Below are 23,043 nucleotides of genomic sequence, written 5' to 3'. Positions count from 1 at the left end.
AGTACCGGGATGGGGTTGGGGTGCAGGAGCGGTGTGTGTGGGTGGTCTGGGGGTGCGGGCAGGCGTGCAGGTCTCCTCTCTATTGTGGTGGTATGGGCGGCCCGTCCCCCAGCTGTGCATTACATCTTTATTTCCTTATTTCCTTTTACAATGGCATATCAAACTACATTCCACACCCTCGGTTTTTACTTCCATGTATGTGATTCTTGTGGCCTTCTGCTATTCTTGATGCATTTCATCTGATCTCTGATTCCTGTGGACGCCCCGCCTGTGTGCGTCTGACCTCGTCTGCAGAACACAACACACACTATTGACTTTTCATGTAAAGTGTGCAAAAAAAAAAGAAAAAAAATTCTGAAAACTTCCACTTTGTTTCCACTCAGATGGGGATGCATCGTAGCGATATGAATTACAACACATGGCTCACCTGGTGCGCTGGACTACGTGTAAATGGTTTATTACACAATCTGAATATTTGTAAAATTGTTTGTATTTTTTCATGATGATTTTAAAAAGAGATAAGAAGTGTGATTATTTTTTGACTTGTTTCTGTTACAGATCTTTTGTTTTTGTTTTGTGTTGGCCTGACATTGTGAGTGAACCGCTGGGTTTCTTACCTCTCCTGTTTTGAGCCTTCTCTGTGATACGTTATTTGTATGCAGTATTTAGACGATACTGTAGGAAACGTGGGAAGAAGTTGATATTAGGAGCATTTGATCAATTTGTATTTATTTATTTTATCATTTTGTTAATAAATTGTTAAAATGAAGCCTGTTTGTTTTTGTTGTGATCTTTTGGGACTGCTACGTTTCTCTCAGAACTCATTGAGAACACTTCCATTCTGAACACATTTAGAATTTTCTTAGGACACATATCCAAGAACTCATGAATTGTCCTCTTCATCTCCTGCTTACGTAAGCATCCTTTCAGATCATCTCGATTTGTCCACCTTTCCCTCACCAGCAAAGACATGCCGGTTTCATAAGTCATGAGTTTTATAGCTAATAAGAGCGTCTATTTTTACCGCCGCTTAGGTTGGAGTGTACTCGACTGACTATCCAGCAGCCCAACAAGTTTATGACTATCGCCCGACTTGCTGCTTACGTGATACCTGTCAGTAGCCTTCCAACACAGTTTAAACACTGGGTGGGTGGGGGGCTGAATTTATTCTCCATCTATCATAAGTCCGCGGTTGTACACTCAAGTTGCTTTCTTCCGTTTTCCATGTCATTTCCTGTAATAAAAAGATGGTGGTCAAAGCAGAGAGAAGCAGCTGACTCGTTACAATAATGTGAAATGATAAACTTTACATCGCCCCGGACTAGTAAAAGCAGACATTGCCACTGCGTCTAAGACCGGATTGACCGAGCGCAAAGCTCCAGGGTCGTGCATTAGAAAGTCCTGCACCGACCCCCCGACGGACTGCGGCTCCACAGAAGGTGAGCTTGTCTTACTAGCCAATGTGGCCAATGAAAATGGCTTCCGAAAGCGTTAGGCAAATTGCCAATTGCCTGCAGACTGGAATCGAGGAAATATTGCGTTGACGCACAGTTGTCAGCGGCTCGTCAGCATTCCTGGGAGATCTACGGACATTGCGGAGTTTGCTGATTGTTTCGCAGCAACAACAAACTTTCGAGGCGAGACGCAAGTTTGCTTTTTAGGATCATTGTTGCCCCATTTGTTTCGCTTCGAGCTTGTCGTCAATGTAATATACAGTCTGGTCTGAGTGACGGTAATAAGGACCAATCACAGACTAGTTTATGATAAGAAGAACCAATCGTGATTCAGTTTTGCAGACCAAATATTTTGGATGTCGGGGTTTTCTGGAGCGTCAGCAACATCGCCCAGCGCGACAGTTCAGAAGGGGACAGGACAGTTGGACCAGTTACTCGGCTGTAGAGACAAATATAATATCGACGTTTCATGCAACCAAAATACGCGATTGTAATCTTAAGCAGTGAAGTCACTGAAATACGCTGACGATGCATTGTGGATATCGCCACTGCACAAAAAAAATGTAAAACTCTTACACAATTCCTTCTGTGCATGTTTGGAACAGAGCAGACCTGGGTGAATGTCCATATCCAAACATATTTTTTTTGTGTAGGAGAAATCGAATCTTTTGAGCTATTAGACGTAGCCTAACCTAGAAGGTGGTCAACTCAACTTTACATTTCCGTTCAGAAGTATTTCTTTCATCTCTCCCGGCTAGTGTTAGTGTAAAGGACATAGTCCTGTATGTGACTCACTGTGTGTGTGCGTGTGTGTGCGTGTGTGTGCGTGTGTGTGTGTGTGTGTGTGTGTGTGTCAAAGAGGGAAAGAGAGAGATGCTCACCTTAGGTTACCCCCCCAGCTGAGACGATGGTTTGAGTGGCCCAGGGCATCCCGACATGGCTGACCCCCCCTCCTTCAGCACACAATCGTCTCCAGAGCAACCGCGGGACGGCAGCGTGAGGTGAGCACATGTACAGTAGGGGCAGGAAGAGGGTTTGATGAACAGGCCACCAGAATCAGCTCTATTGGCCAGCTGTGCATAAACAAACAGGTAGAGGGTTTGATGAACAGGCCACCAGAATCAGCTCTATTGGCCAGCTGTGCATAAACAAACAGGTAGAGGGTTTGATGAACAGACCACCAGAATCAGCTCTATTGGCCAGCTGTGCATAAACAAACAGGAAGAGGGTTTGATGAACAGGCCACCAGAATCAGCTGTGCATAAACAAACAGGAAGAGGGTTTGATGAACAGACCACCAGAATCAGCTCTATTGGCCAGCTGTGCATAAACAAACAGGTAGAGGGTTTGATGAACAGACCACCAGAATCAGCTCTATTGGCCAGCTGTGCATAAACAAACAGGAAGAGGGTTTGATGAACAGGCCACCAGAATCAGCTGTGCATAAACAAACAGGAAGAGGGTTTGATGAACAGACCACCAGAATCAGCTCTATTGGCCAGCTGTGCATAAACAAACAGGTAGAGGGTTTGATGAACAGACCACCAGAATCAGCTCTATTGGCCAGCTGTGCATAAACAAACAGGTAGAGGGTTTGATGAACAGACCACCAGAATCCGGCCAGCTTTGCATAAACAAACAAGGAATTGGACTCCTACTAATCTTTGCTCTCAAAGTACGACGCTCGACACAATAACACTAAAAGAATAAAGATGCAGAGCAGAGTAGAATGAAGAATAGAATGACGGGCAGTAGAATGGAATGACGGGCAGTAGAATAGAATGATGGGCAGTAGAATGGAGACTAGATTGACGGGCAGTAGAATAGAATGATGGGCAGTAGAATAGAATGATGGGCAGTAGAATAGAATAGAATAGAATAGAATATATACTTTTTTGATCCCGTGAGGGAAATTCAGTTCTCTGCATTTAACCCAATTTAACCGAATTAGTGAACACACAGCACACAGTGAACACACAGAGAGGTGAATCACACAACCCAGAGCAGTGTAGAATAGAATGACGGGTTCAGAGCAGCCTGATGTGGTGTGTGTGTTCCCCCACAGCCACATCTCAGAGCAGCCTGTGGACGAGTCCAGCAAGAGGCCGAGAGTGGACCAGGACTGCTGCACCGCCGACCTCCAGCAGGGGGCAGACTTGTGGTGTAAGAAGGCCCTTCTACACTGAATGTAGTCCACTACTCTTTACATGGGGTGCCTCTCATTTGGTCTTTTATACACCCTCCCTTCCTTCCTCCGTCCTCGTCCTCGCTGATCTAGATAAAGAATGATGGGGTGGCAACAATGGGATACTCTATCCATTGTTCTTTATAGATCAGTGCGAACGAGCCTCGAGGATCGAGGAGAGAGTTTGAGAGCCACCCATAGACTATGGCCCACCAGTGACAACCAATCAATCTAAATCTGCATGTACTGAATGCAGACGGCCACTTGATCTCTTACATGTATTTGGGCTACCTACACATTTGATTACTACTTACTACTTTATTTGCCTTGCCATTGATTTGATTACTACTTTTATTTGCCTAGCCATTTTTGTGTTGTTTTAATTAGTTTGTTTATTAATGAATTAATCAATTATAGCCATATTCCAGCCATATTCATTCTGAAATCCATCTTGGAATATGCTTGTGCTGACAGGGAAGAAACAGAGTTGAGGAAATGAGCCATTCCGTTTATTCAGGTGCTCATCTGGCTTCATTGACCAGTGTGCCAATGAAATATCAGTTTTTTTATCTTTATTTTGGCTCAGCAGTGTAGTTCACTGTTGAACAGAATCTAGTACATTCTTCGTGTGTGTGTGTGTGTGTGTGTGTGTGTGTGTGCAGTCTGTGAAGAGTGTAAGGAGTTCTTCCTGGAGGAGTGTCCGTCTCATGGGCCGCCCGTGTTTGTGCCGGACACCCCGGTGGCGGTGGGCGTGAGGGGCCGTGCGGCGCTCACGCTGCCCTCGGGGGTGCTGCTGCTGCAGGAGGGGGGCGGCCTGGACGTCTGCTGCGTGGACCAGGACATCCCCAAGGGGGCGCTGTTCGGCCCCTACCAGGGAGAGATGGTGTCCCACGACCAGCCCAGCAGCTGCTTCTCCTGGGTGGTGGGTACAGCTTAGCTCCTCCTCCTGCATCTTAGCTCCTCCTCCTGGGTGGTGGCTACAGCTTAGCTCCTCCTCCTGGGTGGTGGCTACAGCTTAGCTCCTCCTCCTGGGTGGTGGCTACATCTTAGCTCCTCCTCCTGGGTGGTGGCTACAGCTTAGCTCCTCCTCCTGTGTCTTAGCTCCTCCTTTTGGGTGGTGGGTGCAGCTTAGCTCCTCCTCCTGTGTGGTGGCTACATCTTAGCCCCTCCTCCTGGGTGGTGGGTACATCTTAGCTCCTCCTCCTGTGTGGTGGGTGCAGCTTAGCTCCTCCTCCTGTGTGGTGGGTGCAGCTTAGCTCCTCCTCCTGTGTGGTGGGTGCAGTTTAGTTTAGCTCCTCCTCCTGGGTGGGGGTACAGGGGAAACAGGGGTACAGGGGTGGGCTGGTGGATCCGGGGAAACACAAAATCTCCATATGGATCAGTGGTGTAGTCTTAGTCAGTGATTCCCTTTTGGCCTCCTTGTGTGTGTCTAATTCAAGCCAGGGCACCCTACCCGAACTCCAACCCGCATACACACACCAGACATTGTTTTATTCAACAATCGAGGTCAGGGGATGAATATCCAATGCCTAGCCTAGCCACTAGCCAGACCTGAAGGTTGCTTTAATATGCAAGTTCAGAGGTCAGAGGTAATAAATAGCTACATGAATTTAAACATGGAACAAAAATATGTTCTTATTTGGATTATACAGAGTTTTGATTATCCAAATGGGTGTGTTATTGATTATTAATCTGTTTATTATTAATTTTGGTAACCTCACAACCTCAAACCAGGCAACATTCTGTGGACCCCCTGCAAGTAATACCCAGGACCACGCTGTATACAAACTTAAAAAGCATCACCTTCTTAGTATACTTACTTGAAATAGGCAAGGATACGTATTATTTGGGGTTGATCTCAGTATACCCACTACAGCTAACTACTACATCACAGTATATCCACTACAGCTAACTAGACTGCCACTGATATGGATTACAGAAATCACATTTTTTATTCATGAAAACTAAAATTGTCATTGGGTTTTGGACGAGATAAATTACAATATCCGGTTTTCTTTTCAGATTGTCGACAAGAACTCATACAGATGCATCGATGGCAGTGATGAATCTAAGGCCAACTGGATGAGGTGTGTGTTTCTGTGTCTGTGTGTGTGTGTGTGTGTGTGTGCGTTTGTGTGTTTGCATATATTGACTCTATATAAGTTTAGTGAATAATGTAACTCACTGCTCTCTCTCCTACTCTACTACATACTGTACATCCCGTTTACCTCCTGCTCTCTTCCTGTTTACCTCCTGCTCTCTTCCTGTTTACATCCTGCTCTCTTCCTGTTTACCTCCTGCTCTCTTCCTGTTTACCTCCTGCTCTCTTCCTGTTTACATCCTGCTCTCTTCCTGTTTACCTCCTGCTCTCTACTACACACATCCTGTTTCCCTCTGGCTTTGACCTCGCCTGCGGGCGGCAGGTTCGTGCGGAGCTCGTCGGACGTCTCTGATCGGAACTTGAGTGCGTTCCAGCACGGGGAGCATATCTACTTCCGCGTATGTCGCCCCCTGGTGTCCGGAGAGCGGCTTCGCGTCTGGTACAGCGACGACTACCTGAGGAGGCTGCAGGACATCTCACAGGACCGCATCTTACACAACCTGGACACAGGTGAGCGCTCAAGCCCCGCCGCACCTGTGCACCTGCTCACCTGTGCACCTGCTCACCTGTGCACCTCCTCACCTGTGCACCTCCTCACCTGTGCTCCTGCTCACCTGTGCTCCTGCTCACCTGTGCTCCTGCTCACCTGTGCACCTCCTCACCTGTGCTCCCCCTCACCTGTGCTCCTGCTCACCTGTGCTCCTGCTCACCTGTGCTCTGAGCGTCTCTGTGACCATGACAACATGCACTTGTGTGTGTTTCATCTTTAGCTGTTTGTCTGTGACAGTAACCTCCTAGATACACTTGAAGAGAGTGTGTGTGTGTGTGTGTGTGTGTGTGTGTGTGTGTGTGTGTGTGTTTCTTCTTAGCTGAGGGACATTAGCATTGTATTGACTGACTGCACAGCGGTTGTGTTTTGATACCTTAACGGAATGATTGTCTCTGCAACACAGCTGTTGGTTCTGGCAAGTCAACGCTGCTGTGTGTGTTACACGATGAGGCATTAGGTGTGTTGTGTAGTCAAGACTGGGATTCTGTGTGTGTGTGTGTGTTGTGTAGTCAAGACTGGGATTCTGTGTGTGTGTGTGTGTGTTGTGTAGTCAAGACTGGGATTCTGTGTGTGTGTGTGTGTGTGTGTTGTGTAGTCAAGACTGAGATTCTGTGTGTGTGTGTGTGTTGTGTAGTCAAGACTGGGATTCTGTGTGTGTGTGTGTGTGTGTTGTGTAGTCAAGACTGGGATTCTGTGTGTGTGTGTGTGCTGTATAGTCAAGACTGCGATTCTGTGGACTGTGCATTGTGGGTATCAGCAAGTTGTCTTGTCTGGAGGTGTTCCATGGACTGTGGTCTGCCTTAGCCACCAAAGCTCGCTAATCCACTGTTTGTGATTTTGGGCTCTAGCGTATACCGGTGTAAGCTCTGTAGTGCTTAATCAACGGAAAATACTGTCTCCATGTGTGTCTCCATGGCTTATTTGATGTGTTTTCATGCAGAAAAAGAGCTTGAGGTCAATTTTCGCTGGAGTTCCACTTAAATCGTTAAAGGAATAGTTTAGTGTAAACACAACTTCAACCTTCTGCAACAATTACATTCTATGTTATTAATCTTATATTAAGATAAAAAAAGAAATTGGTTTTGTTTTTAGTATGAAGAAACATCTCTCGAAAGATCATTTTGACTTATTTAAGAACACATTTGCTTGTTTTCAGGATGAGACGTCTTAAAAGAAATCAAACTCTTCTTAAATTAAGTCAAATGATTTTACGAGAAAGCACCACGGAAGTGTCTTCATGCTGAAAACAATACCAATTAGATTTGTTAGATTAGATTAGAAAGGCGAGCTGTTTTTGCAGTGTAGAGTCTATTTATGGATGATAAGTTCACACTTTTCGCTTATATTAATCGGAGGAGTTTTGAGATAAATGCGTTTCTAAAAGTGTGCAGAGGGTGTAATAGGGTCTACTTATGAAGTCATTACATTCCGTTGAGTTCCGCTGGCTCCAAATCAGTGGGCCCGTTCAGCTCCTCGCAGCTTGCACAGATCAAGCTGAAGGTGATGCGTTTTGTATTGTAAACATGAATCACGTTTAGCCAGATATGCACAGCGCTACAAGAAGTCAAACTCTGTCTAGCTCAAAACTCCTCCGATTTACAACCTTAGATTGTGTATACACCAAACTATTCCTTCAAAGCCACAAGCTCGGACCGTTCGGTGTAAGGCTGGGGGTGACATGCAGTTGTGTGTGAGGCTGGGGGTGAAATGCGCTCAAAGTCTCCCAGAGATGCTCACAGAGATAGTGTAGAGTAGAGAGTCTGTAAAATGCAAATGGTTCCTTTTCAAATGTCATGGTGAAGCACAACACTGCCCCCTGCAGTCCAGCTGTGGAATCCCTCACTTTCCGGCCATTCCATTTGACGACGTTAATCTAGTTCCATATTTCATACTAGTTCCTAAATTGGCGCTTAGCTGGACAGTTTACATTTAAATCAGCGACCTTAGCATTTCCCAGAAGAACCCTTCCTGAGAGTGGAGAAGAAGGTGAGTGTTCTCAGTTGTTCCCCCATTATCAAACTTCATTTGTGTTTGTTTCTACGTAAGCAGAGATGCGTACGTATGTATAAGAGGCATTTAAGAGTCCTTGGCTTTGCTCAGGAGTTGTCATAAACATCACGTCCCTCTAACTGTGCAGGGGCTGTCAAATCTGAGGAGGCAGCTCCGAACCCAGACGAGTCCAAAGCTCCTCTGACTCCGAACCCAGACGAGTCCAAAGCTCCTCGGACTCCGAGCCCAGACGAGTCCAAAGGGCCGGTGCTGAGCCCAGACGAGTCCAAAGGCCCGGTGCTGAGGTCAGACGAGTCCAAAGGCCCGGTGCTGAGGTCAGACGAGTCCAAAGGGCCGGTGCTGAGGTCAGACGAGTCCAAAGGGCCGGTGCTGAGGTCGGCGCTGCACGGCCGCAGGGCTCCGCTGAAGGTCAGTGCGGCGGAGGAGGGGGAGGGGCCGCCGCAGGCCAAGAAGAAGAAGATCGACCTCATCTTCAAAGACGTGCTGGAGGCATCTCTGGAGGCGTCGCAGCGCCAGGAGAGCCCTCTGGACAGCGCCGCCTTCCCCCTGACGAGGACCCGCGCCCACCTCCGCGCCCAACTGTGCCCGGCGCTTAGCAACAGCCTGCCGGCGCTGGAGACGGACTGCAAGGATGGCGCCGCCCTGCTGGCGTTGGGGTCGGCGGAGTTTGACCTGAGCGCGCTGAAGAGGGAGGAGGAAGGGGAGGATCCTGCCGACCCCGCCACTTCCTCCTTCTGCCCCAACTGCGTCAAGCTGCGGCTGCGGATTCGCGAGCTGGAGGCGGAGTTACGACGACTCAGGGGCGAGGAGAGGGAGGAGCCAACAGCCCTACCGGAGCCTCACTGTGGGGACGAGCTGACAGGTAAGCGGCCGGTCGAGCAAAAAAAACAGCCATTAACCCAACACCCTAACCCAGCAAACAATCAAGCAGTTAACCCAACACTCAACTCAACAATCAAACACCCTAACCCAGCAATCAACACAACACTCAACCCAAAATTCAACCCAAAACTCAACCCAGCAATCAACACAACACTCAACCCAGCCATAAATCCGACACCCTATAACCCAGCAATCAGCCCAACACTCAACCCGCCAATCAACTCAACATTTAATCCAACACTTTTTCCTTTTTCCTTGTTCCCGATAATGACCGGCGTTCTATACATTATCCCGCTTATTACACGATAATGACCGGCGTTCTATACATTATCCCGCTTATTACACGATAATGACCGGCGTTCTATACATTATCCCGCCTATTACACGGCTACTTGCCAAAACGAGAAAATAAACTTAACTCAGTGTGTCTTTAGCAATGACTTAACACAGTGTGTCTTTAGCAATGACTTGGCTACCGTTTCGTGATTCTGCTAACAAAATAAATAGTTTGCCTCACAGATAAAAATTGACAGCGTAGCGTAGTTTCACTTTCAATTAAATTCCATTGCAATAAGCGAACGTATTTGTAGCGGATTGATATGAAACACTTGAATTAGAAGCACAAAACCAATTTTCCTTGACAGCGGTCTGTTATATTTAGCAACGGTCTGTTATATTTAGTAACGGTCTGTCTTCGAGAAATATCGTTGGGAAGGCCCAGAGCAGTAGATAAAACAGAGTGGCGACGCTCCCGTAGACCTCCATACGAAGAAATGGCGGCACTTCCAGGCTACTTCCACATTATGGGAGTTTTGGAACTATTAACAGCCGATCTCTTAGTCAGTAAAACCCCTTTAGCTGTTCGATTATACAGTATAACCCACGGACTCGAGTGGCTTATTGCTTTTCTAAAACGGTTACTACGTCGATCTAGCAAGATTTCATGAAACAAAGGCACAGCAACGACAATGTAACGATGTATCCATAGATAATCTTTCTTCCGCCAAGAAATATATTCCCTCCTTATGAATGGTTGCCATGCAACAACAAGACGCAGCCACAGCTAGTTTTGTGCTAGCGCATTACTATAGAACGAAATGCGGGCAAGGTGTGAGTTTATCATGATATTTACAACGGCATCGAACGCGATTCAGCCAATCACAATCAAGGACCGGAACTATCCGTTTTAGAATAGTTCATTGATTACACCCCCAGCATCCATCCCACCCTCCTGCGATTGAGCCATTCAGCGCAGGTTTTTTGGAACCTTTGATCGTGTGGCAGCGACATCAAAGAGTGTCGCAACTCTCTCTTTCTATGGCTCTGGGAAGTGAATGGAGCATTCTACAGCATTATGAAGAGCCGTGTAATAAGAAGACTGAACGCTGCATTGAACACTCAACCCATCACTGCATTGCACAGCTCAGCATTTAATCCCAAACATTTTACCCCTCTCACTAAGTAACACTAATCACTCAACCCTAGGAACAACAGCAAGACTAACACTCACTAAGCCCAACACATAAGACTTCAACCTAATACTAAGCCCAACACTACTACACCCACCATTACACCCAGCACTACACCCAACACTACTACGCCCTAAGCCCAACACTACTACACCCAACACTACTACACCCTAAGCCCAACACTACTACACCCAACGCTACACCCAGCACTACACCCAACACTACTACACCCTAAGCCCAACACTACGACACCCAACACTATACCACAACACTACAATACTGCTACATCCAACACTACTACACCCAACACTACACCCTAAGCCCAACATTACTACACCCAGCACTACTACACCCAGCACTACTACACCCAACACTACTACACCCAGCACTGCTACACCCAACACTACACCCAGCACTACTACACCCAACACTACTACACTCAACGCTACACCCAACTCTACTACACCCTAAGCCCAGCACTACTACACCCAACACTACACCCAATACTGCTATACCCAACACTACACCCATCACTGCTACACCCAACACTACACCCAATACTGCTACACCCAACACTACACCCTAAGCCCAACACTACACCCAACACTACTACACCCAACACTACTACACCCAACACTACACCCTAAGCCCAACATTACTACACCCAACACTACTACACCCAACACTACACCCTAAGCCCAACATTACTACACCCAACACTACACCCAACACTACTACACCCAGCACTACTACACCCAGCACTACTACACCCAACACTACACCCAGCACTACTACACCCAACACTACTACACCCAACATTACACCCTAAGCCCAACATTACTACACCCAGCACTACTACACCCAACACTACACCCTAAGCCCAACATTACTACACCCAGCACTACTACACCCAACACTACTATACCCAACGCTACACCCAGCACTACTACACCCTAAGCCCAGCACTACTACACCCAACACTACACCCAATACTGCTACACCCAACACTACACCCTAAGCCCAACACTACACCCAACACTACACCCAATACTGCTACACCCAACACTACACCCTAAGCCCAACACTACACCCAACACTACACCCAACACTACTACACCTAACACTACACCCTAAGCCCAACATTACTACACCCAGCACTGCTACACCCAACACTACACCCAGCACTGCTATACCCAACGCTGCTATACCCAACACTACTACACCCAATGCTGCTACACCCAACACTACTACACCCAACACTACACCCTAAGCCTTGTGGTCAGCTGCTCACCTCATTTCCTCATTTTTTCCTCTGCTTCACAGGCATTGCCATGGTGACCTATATAATTAATGGGTGATATTCTATTAATATTCAATTTAATCTGATAATTTCTATATTGCACCTGTTCATTTTAATTAACCCACTGGTGTGTTAAGTTGTACTGTATGGTGGTAGAATGCTGTGATGGATAGTGCAGTTGTTGGTATTGTTAGTAGCCCATGTGTAGTGTGTGTGTGCGTGTGCGTGCCTGTGGGTGTGTGTGTGTGTGTGGTTGTGTGCATGTGTGTGTGTGTGTGTGTGTGTGTGTGTACGTGTGCGTGTGTGCTGTATGGTGGTAGAATGCTGCGATGGATAGTGCAGTTGTTGGTATTGTTAGTAGCTCATGTGTTGTGTAAATGCATAAGTGCTTCCATATATCAAATTACTGTGACATGTTTATTGTTCATCCTTTTGTTGTCATGTTGACATTGTATGAACTTGATCTTTTGTTTATTGTAACTGCCCAATTAAACTTGTTTCCATGGCTGCTGTGGATTTATTTATTGCATCTATAAGCGTTCTATTTAAACACTGCTAGCTGGTTCCATATTAGCTGTTAGCTCGGGCTCCAGAGTCATTAGCTGGGTTAGAAAGATTCCAAAAGATTCACTGGCAGCGGACCCTCTGCGCTTGGATGAGGTCATGCTAGCAATAGCCAACTGTCACTCTTTTTCGTGTGTTCATCTCAGAAATATCACTGTAATACTGCATACTTGCTCTACAAAGCACCTTTGAAAGAGTTTCTTTCGTTTTTGTGTGTGTGTGTGTGTGTGTGTGTGTGTGTGTGTGTGTGTGTGTGTGTGTGTGTGTGTGTGTTTGCAGTGGCGGAGGCCCTGACCCCTGTTCCGGTGGTTCTGGAGGACGATGACCCGGACGTGGACTCGGCGGACGAGTCGCTCTCCGCCGACCTCATGGTTGCCGCGGACGACCCGTCCAAGCTGCCCGCGGGTCCCGGCCGGCGGATCCGGCGCTTCAAGCAGGAGTGGCTGAAGAAGTTCTGGTTCCTGCGCTACTCGGCCACGCTCAACGAGATGTGGTGCCACGTGTGCCGTCAGTACACGGTCCAGTCGTCCCGCACCTCCGCCTTCATCATCGGCTCCAAGCAGTTCAAGATCCACACCATCAAGCTGCACAGCCAGAGCAACCTGCACAAGAAGTGCCTGCAGCTCTACAAGCTGCGCATGCACCCCGAGAAGACGGAGGAGATGTGCCGCAACATGATGCTGCTCTTCAACGCCGCCTACCACCTCGCCCTGGAGGGCCGGCCCTTCTCCGACCTCCGACCCCTCGCCCAGCTGCTGAAGAAGTGCGAGCTGAAGGTGGTGGACCAGTACATGAACGAGGCCGACTGCCAGATCCTGATCCACCACATCGCGCGCGCCTTCAGGGAGGACCTGGCCGAGCGGCTGCGGCTCTCGCCCTTCCTCAGCGTCATCGTGGACGGCCGGCACGAGGAGCAGACGGCCGGCGACAGCGTGGCCGTCTACGTGCAGTTCCTGACCGGCGAGGGCGGCGCCGCCACCGAGTTCCTGTCGCTGCAGCCGCTGGCGGTGACCGGGCCGGACGGCTACGTGCAGGCGGTGTGTGGTCAAAATTATTCCAAGACAACTGGTGTGAGACTGCAGCTTTAATCACGATACCGGAGATAAGAATGTTTACAATAACTCCTCAACCATGTTTGTGTTTGTGTGCCATGGGTTCACCATGGGGTCACCTCCACATTCCTAAGGCCAGGATGGCAACTAGAGTTCATTATATATGTAAGCTATAGTAAATGGTTAATACAATGAGAAACATATCAAATGTATCCCACAGGTGGACCGAGCCTTCTCCGTGCTGGGGCTGCGGCTGCAGGAGAAGATGCTGGTGGGGCTGGGCATGGACGGGGTTAACGTGCCCTCCAGCCTGCGCGCCAGCGTCTACGTGGGCATGCGCAAGGCGGCGCCGTGGGTGCTGTGCCTGCCCGTGATGCTGCAGCGGCCGCAGATGGAGGTGCTGGACGGCATCAGCGGTAAAGAGCTGTGCTGCCTGGAGGAGCTGGAGAGCAACCTGAAGCAGCTGCTGAGCTTCTACCGCTACTCGCCGCGCATGCTGCAGGAGCTACGCAGCGCCGCGCCCACGCTGGCCGACGAGACGCACTTCCTGGGCGACGTCCGCGCCGTGCGCTGGGTCATCGGCGAGCCCAACGTGCTCAACGCCCTCATCAAGGACTACCTGGAGGTGCTGGCGCACCTGAAGGACATCAGCGGCCAGACGCAGCGGGCGGACGCCGCCGCCATCGCGCTCTCGCTGCTGCAGTTCCTGATGGACTACCAGTCGGTCAAGCTCATCTACTTCCTGCTGGACATCATCGCCGTGCTGTCACGCCTCGCCTTCGTCTTCCAGGGGGACCACCTGCTGGTGTCTCAGGTACGTCAACAGCTGACCTGTACTACACAGGAAGGATCACTCACTAGCACTGGTTTGCTAGATTAGACTCTGTCTGTTAAGAACAGACCTTTTTTTTTTTTTTTTTTTTTAACATACTGTTTATTGTTGTTTTTTTGTTTTTTTTACAAAAAGAACAGCAAATAAGCAGGCAACATATACAATACACAACACCCCTCCCAACCCACCCCCAAACATAGGACAGCAGTTAAAAAGAATAATAATAATAATACTGTACATATAAAACACAAATAAGCAAATAAATAAATTAGTACTAAATAAGTAAGACAGTTAAAGGAGAAAAAAAAAAAAAGTAAGGTCCACAGCAACAACGCATCAACACAATGTGATAGCAGATGGGAAAGTAGCTTGGGTCAGATGGGGCTATGGAGAGGATCTAGTCTGAGACCAAAAATTACTCAATTCCCCTCTAAGGAGAAGGGATCTCAGATCTTGTGGCAGATAGTCTATGAACGGGGACCAAATCTTGCAAAACATACCTTCTTTACCTTTTGCCATAACCATACATTTTTCATGTGGGAGAGTATTAAAGATTTCTTTGTACCATGCGGTAACAGTAGGTGGGTGTACTTTAATCCAGTTTACTAAAATGCACTTCCGTGCCGCTAGTAAGAGCTTCTCCAGCAGCACATATCTTGGTGCAGGGAGCTGTAACACCTTAGATGGGATCCCAACCAGGAAAACACTGGGGTCTTTTTTTATCTCAATTCCAAGTATTTCACTAATAATTTTGGCAATCTGAGTCCAGAATCTTGAAATAAACTTGCACTCCCAAAGATAATGAAAGTAGGTCCCTCCATCTGAATTGCACTTTGTGCAGAGAGGAGAAAGCGGGCGATCTATTTTATGCAATATAACTGGGGTGATGTGTAACCTATGCAATATCTTATATTGAGTCTCCCTTAGTCTATTGCAGGTAGATGCCGATCTGATGACATCAATCGCCTCTTTCCAATCATCCTCAATAAATTCAGTGCCTAAATCACTCTCCCATTTGCGAGAAATGTTGGGTAGCTCATATGTATCACTGGAAAGCAGCAGGGAATAGAAAGCTGAAATAAACTGTTTAATATTTTTACGGTTCTGAGAAAATGTTTCTGGATCATTAAAATGATAAGTGGAAGAAGGAAAGTCCGTAAGGGAGGAAATAAAATGTCTGATCTGCAAGTAGCCAAAGAAGTTTGATTTGGGGATATCAAATATATCCTGTAGCTGCTGAAAGGACATAAGGGTGTTGTCTTTAAACAAGTGGCCAAGAACAAGAATTCCCTTATCTCTCCATGTGGTAAAAACAGATGAACTAATACCTGCTGGGAAATCAGGATTTTGGGTAATAGGGGATAGTAAAGACTTCCTGCCCCCTATCCCAAGAAATTTAGAGATGTCACGCCAGATTTTAATGGTATTATAAATTATGGGGTTATGTTTAGTCTCAGGGTTAATTTTACCTGCATCACAGGTAACCAAGCTCCATGGGAGGAGTGGGTCGCAAGCCCAGGAGTCAACACAAGCCTTGCCCTCCAAAAAAGCTTGTAACCAGGACCAAAGGGCATGACAGGCCCAGTTATAAAAAATCAAATTGGGTAACGCTCGGCCACCCATATCTGTCGGGAGCTGGAGTATCTTAAACCTCAGTCTGGGCTTTTTGCCTTGCCATATGAACTTGGAGACTGCCTGCTCAATGTCCCTGTTGGCTTTTTTGGTTAAGTACAGAGGGAGCATCTGTAAAGGATAAAGCAGCCGGGGAAGTGCATTCATTTTGATGAGACTAATTCGCCCAAATAATGATATAGGAAGATTGTGCCAACGCTCAAGGTCTTTTTTAACTGCCACAAGGATAGGGGCAAAATTTAATTTCCAAAGGTCCTTCAGAACGGGGGATCATGACTCCCAAGTAAGTGAACCCAGAAGCAGACCATGTAAACGGGAAGTCAGATGAGATATCAGATTTAACCAAGCAGCCAAGTGGCATAGCCTCAGATTTATTAAAATTGATTTTGTAGCCAGATATACTACTGAACTCACTGAAGGTGTCCATAACCGCAGGAATAGATAGAGCAGGAGAAGAAACAAACAGAAGAATGTCATCAGCATATAACGCAATTTTGTGCTCCATGTCCCCCAAAAAGACACCCCTTATTTTAGTGCGTAGGCGAATTACCTCTGCCAACGGTTCTAACGCCAAGGCGAAGAGGAGAGGGCTCAAAGGGCATCCCTGGCGGACGCCCCTGGCCACTGGGAATGGGTCAGAGCGGCGACCATTAGTTATGACAATGGCCCTGGGCGCTTGATATATGGTTTGGGTCCATTTTAAAAAGTCTCCCCCCAGCCCAAATCTCTCCATGATGTCAAACAGATAGGGCCACTCGACTCTGTCGAAGGCCTTTTCGGCATCTAGGGAGACAGCTAGAGCTTTCTGTTTGTACTGTAATGTAGATTGTACAATATTCAAAAGCCTCCTAACATTGCTGGAGGAGTAGCGGCCATGAATAAATCCCGTTTGGTCATTTTCACCTGTGAAACGAGCAGCGTAATCAATACACGCAGCCGGAGGCGTGGCCAGCCCAGAAACGGCTCAATTTGTGAGAGACCATGAATAAATCCCGTTTGGTCGGTTTATAAGAATTGGAAGCAGGTTCTCAAGGCGTTTTGCTAAAAGCTTTGAAAGTACCTTACTGTCAACAGATATCAGACTGATTGGCCTGTAAGATCCGCAAATATCAGGGGGCTTCCCTTTCTTCAGAATAACAGAAATGTGCGCAAGGTTTAAGGTAGGGGGGAACAGACCTTTTAATTAGTCCACCTTAAGTTTTTTTTTTTTCCTTGGTAATTATTCTTTATTTTCAAATTATTTAACCTTGATTTATGCTTTCTTTTTTTTTGTTTTATTATGACCTTTTTAATGACTCTTTGCCCATCAGTGCTTTTATCTGCTATGACTGTTTGGTTGTGTTTAAATGTAAAGCACACTGACTGACGTCTGTGTATGGAATGCGCTATATAAATGACCTGGACTGGACTTGCCTTGACAGGTGGACGCCCGCATCGAGGAGGCCATCCAGGAGATCGGGCAGCTGGTGGACGTGCCCGGGGAGTACCTGCAGGAGTTCGAGGAGAACTTCCGCGAGAGCTTCAACGGCGTGGACCTGCAGAACCTGCGCGTGGCCGAGGCCAAGTTCCAGTCCATCCGCCAGAAGATCTGCCGGCGCAGCCAGGCCGTGCTGACCCAGAGGCTGGACCCACAGAGCCGACCCGTGGTGCAGGCGTGCCGCGTGCTGGACCTGACCTGCTGGCCTCACGGCCGCGACGAGCTGCAGGCCTTCGGCGAGGAGGAGATCCAGCTGATGTTCGCGCACCTGGAGAGCATCCCGGCGCTGGGCAGTGCCACGCCTCACGAGCGGGTGGATGCCCGCGGCAGCCTGGCGCAGGAGTGGCGCGACCTCAAGGCCGACTACTTCAGCATGAGCGGCTTCCGCGAGGTGGCGGCCCACGTGTGTCGCTACCGGCAACGCTTCCCGCTGCTCCACCGGCTGGTGCAGGTGGTGCGAGTGCTGCCGTGCTCGAGCGCCTGCTGCGATAAGGGTCACGCCGCACTGCAGAGACTCGCCCGCAACAGCCGCGCCCGCATCGCCCCCGACAACCTCAACGACCTGCTCACCCTCGCCGTCAACGGACCGCCCATCGCCAGCTTCGACGGCAAGCGCCCGCTGGACAGCTGGTTCGAGGAGAAGTCGGGGAGCGGCTACTCCCTCTCGGCCGAGATGCTGAGCAGGATGTCCAGCTCCGACCAGAAGGCCCTGCTGCACGGGGTGGACATGACCGCAGACTTCTACCCGGACTGCTGAGATACATGATGTTCTATAGAATACAGTAACAATACTGCTGAGATACATGATGTTCTATAGAATACAGTAACAATACCCGAGATACATGATGGTCTATAGAATACAGTAACAATACCCTAGGCTTCTACCCGGACTGCTGAGATACATGATGTTCTATAGAATACAGTAACAATACCCTAGCTGAGATACATGATGTTCTATAGAATACAGTAACAATACCCTAGGCTTCCACCCGGACTGCTGAGATACATGATGTTCTATAGAATACAGTAACAATACCCTAGCTGAGATACATGATGTTCTATAGAATACAGTAACAATACCCTAGGCTTCCACCCGGACTGCTGAGATACATGATCTCCTATGGCTGACATATGAACACATCAGAATACAGTAACAATACCCTAGAATTCTACACAGCGCTCCAAAGCCATCCTGATTGGCCAGATGAGACTGATCAGAGCTGTGTGATTGGCCAGAGGGGAGGAAGTGGCCATGCTGCTAAGAGACGCTGTTGGTCATCTGTCCCCTAGTGACCAGACACAAGCACATGTGAAGTGCAGTGCTACCATGTGCACATGTTGTCCAAGCCCAAAGAGCGACAATCCACTCGGCACACATGGATATATCAAAGAATGCAGTTCCACCTAGTTCTCTAGTTCCATCTAGTTCCACCTAGTTCCACCTAGTTCCACCTAGTTCTCTAGTTCCATCTAGTTCCACCTAGTTCCACCTAGTTCCACCTAGTTCTCTAGTTCCATCTAGTTCCACCTAGTTCTCTAGTTCTCTAGTTCTCTTGCGTTTGAATGTCTCACAGCAGCGTTACTCTTCTGAGCCTGTTTATAGTGGTTCCATCCTAGTGTTCTCTTTTATGCGTTGTTAAAACATGTTGCTTTTTGCCAGTTTGTTCATTGCACACACACACTTTGGTGAGAAATGGCAGAGAGAGTCGATCCTTAGATAATGTGCTCTCCAGCAGAGAGTCGATCCTTAGATAATGTGTTCTCCAGCAGAGAGTCGATCCTTAAATAATGTGTTCTCCAGCAGAGAGTCGATCCTTAGATAATGTGTTCTCCAGCAGAGAGTCGATCCTTAGATAATGTGTTCTCCAGCAGAGAGTCGATCCTTAGATAATGTGTTCTCCAGCAGAGAGTCGATCCTTAGATAATGTGTTCTCCAGCAGAGAGTCGATCCTTAAATAATGTGTTCTCCAGCAGAGAGTCGATCCTTAGATAATGTGTTCCTCTGCAGCCCCGATGAGCACAGCAGCTCCACACCGCTGCTGTTGACAGCTTTGTACAGATTACATTTACTTCACATGACTACATCTGAAACAGATTACAGATTACATTTACTTCACTTGACTACATCTGAAACAGATTACAGATCACATTTACTACACATAGCTACATCTGAAATTGGTAGAGTACACAGTATGATGCAATAGCTTTTCAAGATGATTTTGTTCAAATCAAAAAGTTGATGTTAAGTACAATAAGCATTTAACAACGTAAACAATTAATTTGTCGTTATTTCACATCGTATAAGTATATTATGAATAGAGTGTTTGGTAAAGTCCATTTGACAGTTTGTTTGTTTGTTTGTTTGTTTGAATATCTACCGTTAAAACTTTAAACATGGGAATGTGCCAATAGCCATGAAGAATGCAACTTTATGCTGAACTCGACAAAAAGCGCTCAGAAGCAAGACGCTATTACTATAATGCCATGTCTGATTACTCTGTGTGTTACCTTGAACACGCTATTACTATAATGCCATGTCTGATTACTCTGTGTGTTACCTTGAAATTGCTATATTATTCTTAGTATGCTATTCTTATATTATTATTACTCTTAGTATGCGATTATTGTATTATACTATTGTCATCATCTGCGTCCACGTTACCGGTATGATTGTGCTATTTGTGCATTTTGTTTTACTGCGGAATGGATCATTTCGTTATTGTCATGTGACCAACCTCATTGAAATCTCTTGTGAAATGTCAGTTTTGAGTCTTGTGATTATAGTCCATCAGCCATGCGTGCAGACTGGTATGGTGCCATGCTTACAGGGTGGTATGGTGCTCCTGTTCCTCTGATTGTAAAATTCCCAAAGAATGTTGTGATTATGCCGGTGTTGCACCTGTGCCATGCGCCAGTCTTGCCAAGTGAAGACAGCCAAGCCAAGACGGAGCGTTTTTTATGTGTTTTCCACGGAATCCCGTCCTGTACGGATACGGAACGCTCAGGAGGCCAGGAATTCCAGGAATTCCAGGAATTCCTCGCCTAATTTGCCAAAGTCCAGTTTCACTGGAGATGAGAGCGTGAGGGCGCCATGGAGTTTACGCTCTCTCTTCTAGAAGCTCTGAGCTGAGGGGGCGGAGCCTGCTCTGGTTTAGTCACGCTGTCATCGTCATGCCAACCATCGTTAGACGCTGATTAATGTCATCGTCAGGCCAACCATCGTTAGACGCTGTTTAATGTCAGTAAAATGAAAGTTGACTTCATGGAATGTAGAAAATAGAGAGACGCTGGTTGTGTCTGTGTGTGACATGAATGTGAATGTTTGGTTAATGGGCTCAGTTCTCTTGTGGTGTGGGTCTGTTGCACATGGCTGGGGATAATGCACAAAGAAGGGCTTTTTGTCCCGTTGGCAAAGCGTGATATTGAATGGTGCGCAGGCTTTCATGCCTGCAACAGGCTGGTGGATTGATCCGCCATGAATGGGACAGCAGTCAATGGTGCTGATGGACTCGTGTGGATGGCCAAAATGTGACCGTGTTTTTAATGCAAACTGCTAAACGCCATTCAAAGGCATACCACATTTGGTTTTAAAATGTTCATGTTTTTGTTTACAGATTTTATTTTTGCCTTACGGATCTGGTTTGTTTTGGATGGAGAATCTGTCAGGGAGCCACTCTGGGTGTGATTCGGTGTAATCTACATGATCGATTCTGCCAGTGTGTGTGTGTGTGTGTGTGTGTGTGTGTGAGTGTGATTCGGTGTAATCTACATGATCGATTCTGCCAGTGTTAGACAAATTAATAGAAATGTTTCAATGTTAACAGTTGTGTTGTTGTTATGGCCACAAAGCAATGCAATATGATACAAACAATATCACAAAAATTGTTTCTGATTGAAAATGACGTGAATAATATAGAGAGTCATGGAATGGATATGATTGGAAGAGTGATTCCTCATTCTTTACTCTTCTTCTTTTAAAACAACAAATATTAAAGAAATACTGAATGTTTTGCAACACTAAATTGTCAAATTGACGGATTACAAAAATTGAGCTAAAACAATGAAGGAAATTGATTGTCCACTGATGTGTAAATCTGTTTCTGCTGCATTTAAACATCATAAGAGGGTTTTGTTTTGAGTTGGCCACTTTATTCCTTTTACCAATAACAGTTTTTGAAATTAGAATACAACCAAGAGAACGGGACAATTCTGTAATTATGAAACATTATGCAAAATTAGAATTGTGGAAGACTTTCTATTAATTTGCCCAACACTGTATGTTTGTATGTATGTGTAGATATATATATTGCGATAGTGTCATGGTTGTGGTGTGGTTTGGTGGTTATGGTGATGGTTGTGGTGTGGTGCTGATGTGGTATGCTTTTGGATGGTGAGACTAGACTATTGCCTCACAGTGAGGTATGCCAGCAAGTACATAAGCTTGATCTTTTGATACAGTTTTATGATCCTTGGAAGATGCCATTCCCCCTCCCACCAGTGTGTGTGTGTGTGTGTGGTGTGTGTGTGTGAGAGAGAGAGAGAGATGAAGGCTGCTTGAGTTGACTGAGGCAGAGGCTTGAGACGTTAGGGTTAGGCAGAGGGGTTAACCCTGACGTAAGGACATGTAGAGGGCCAGACTGTTCAGTAAAGTCATGTGAGGTAAGTGTGTGTGTGTGTGTGTGTGTGTGTGTGTGAGTGTGAGCATGAGGTGAGGCCAGACTGTTCAGTAAAGCCATTTGAATGTTGCTGGAAATTAAACTTTAGTGGCAGATCAGGTCGTCATGGTTACTTTCCTCCTGGTTTGCCATAATATTGCACCTGTTCTTCTCCCTCTATCCGTACCAAACATCTGTCCATTGTTGATTTCGTTGCGTACCAAACATCTGTCCATTGTTGATTTTATTGCGTACCAAACATCTGTCCATTGTTGATTTTATTGTGTACCAAACATCTATCCATTGTTGATTTTATTGCATACAAAACATCTGTCCATTGTTGATTTTATTGTGTGTTCATTTTATTGATCATAGCTTGGTCTTTGTTGTGACCATATTGCATTTATGTTTTTTAGTATTGGTACCTTTATTTTTTCCTGTTATTTTATACTTCATACAAAATTGTGAAATGTCCTCATACAGTGAGCCAAAAGAATTCAGTGACCCAGTCAGTGTTTGGATGGGGCTTCATATGAACTCCTATCAGAATGAGCCTCCCAATGGCCATGCTGACCCACGAGAGGAGCTGGGCAGAGGGAGTAGGGGGGGGGGGGCAGAGGGGGGGGGCAGAGGGAGTAGAGGGGGGGGGGGGGGGCAGAGGGAGTTGAGGGGGGGGGGCAGAGGTAGAGGGGGTGGGCCAGTGCAGTCTTACTCAGAACAAATGGCCTCAGGTTTCCACATTGAACCTTTCTCTGCATGGACAAGACTGCACAGTGCATTCTATAGTACTTTCTATAGAGCATTCTATAGTACTTCCTGTAGAGCATTCTATAGTACTTCCTGTAGAGCATTCTATAGTACTTCCTGTAGAGCATTCTAT

The 23,043-nt window shown here is 46.8% G+C and overlaps 1 protein-coding gene across 2 annotated transcripts; it reads left to right on the top strand.

Annotated features, from left to right (window-relative positions):
- The first annotated feature begins 1,246 nt into the window (after nucleotides 1–1,246).
- Nucleotides 1,247–22,764, top strand: prdm11 (PR domain containing 11). Of its 2 annotated transcripts, XM_062548095.1 has the most exons (10): nucleotides 1,247–1,439; nucleotides 2,314–2,455; nucleotides 3,520–3,617; nucleotides 4,302–4,561; nucleotides 5,662–5,726; nucleotides 6,063–6,250; nucleotides 8,428–9,162; nucleotides 12,795–13,552; nucleotides 13,788–14,381; nucleotides 17,453–22,764. In XM_062548095.1, the coding sequence occupies exons 2-10, from the start codon at nucleotides 2,391–2,393 to the stop codon at nucleotides 18,263–18,265; spliced, it is 3,576 nt and encodes a 1,191-aa protein (XP_062404079.1). In that variant the 5' UTR covers nucleotides 1,247–1,439; nucleotides 2,314–2,390; the 3' UTR covers nucleotides 18,266–22,764. The 2 variants fall into 2 exon arrangements, with proteins under 2 accessions (XP_062404079.1, XP_062404080.1); XM_062548096.1 differs by lacking the exon at nucleotides 8,428–9,162.
- The last annotated feature ends 279 nt before the right edge of the window (nucleotides 22,765–23,043 follow it).

This window comes from Sardina pilchardus, chromosome 10, assembly GCF_963854185.1.
Source record: "Sardina pilchardus chromosome 10, fSarPil1.1, whole genome shotgun sequence".
NCBI classification, from domain to species: Eukaryota; Metazoa; Chordata; class Actinopteri; order Clupeiformes; family Clupeidae; genus Sardina; species Sardina pilchardus.
Note: the sequence above shows the minus strand (reverse complement) of the source record. Positions and strands in the feature narration are given on the sequence as shown.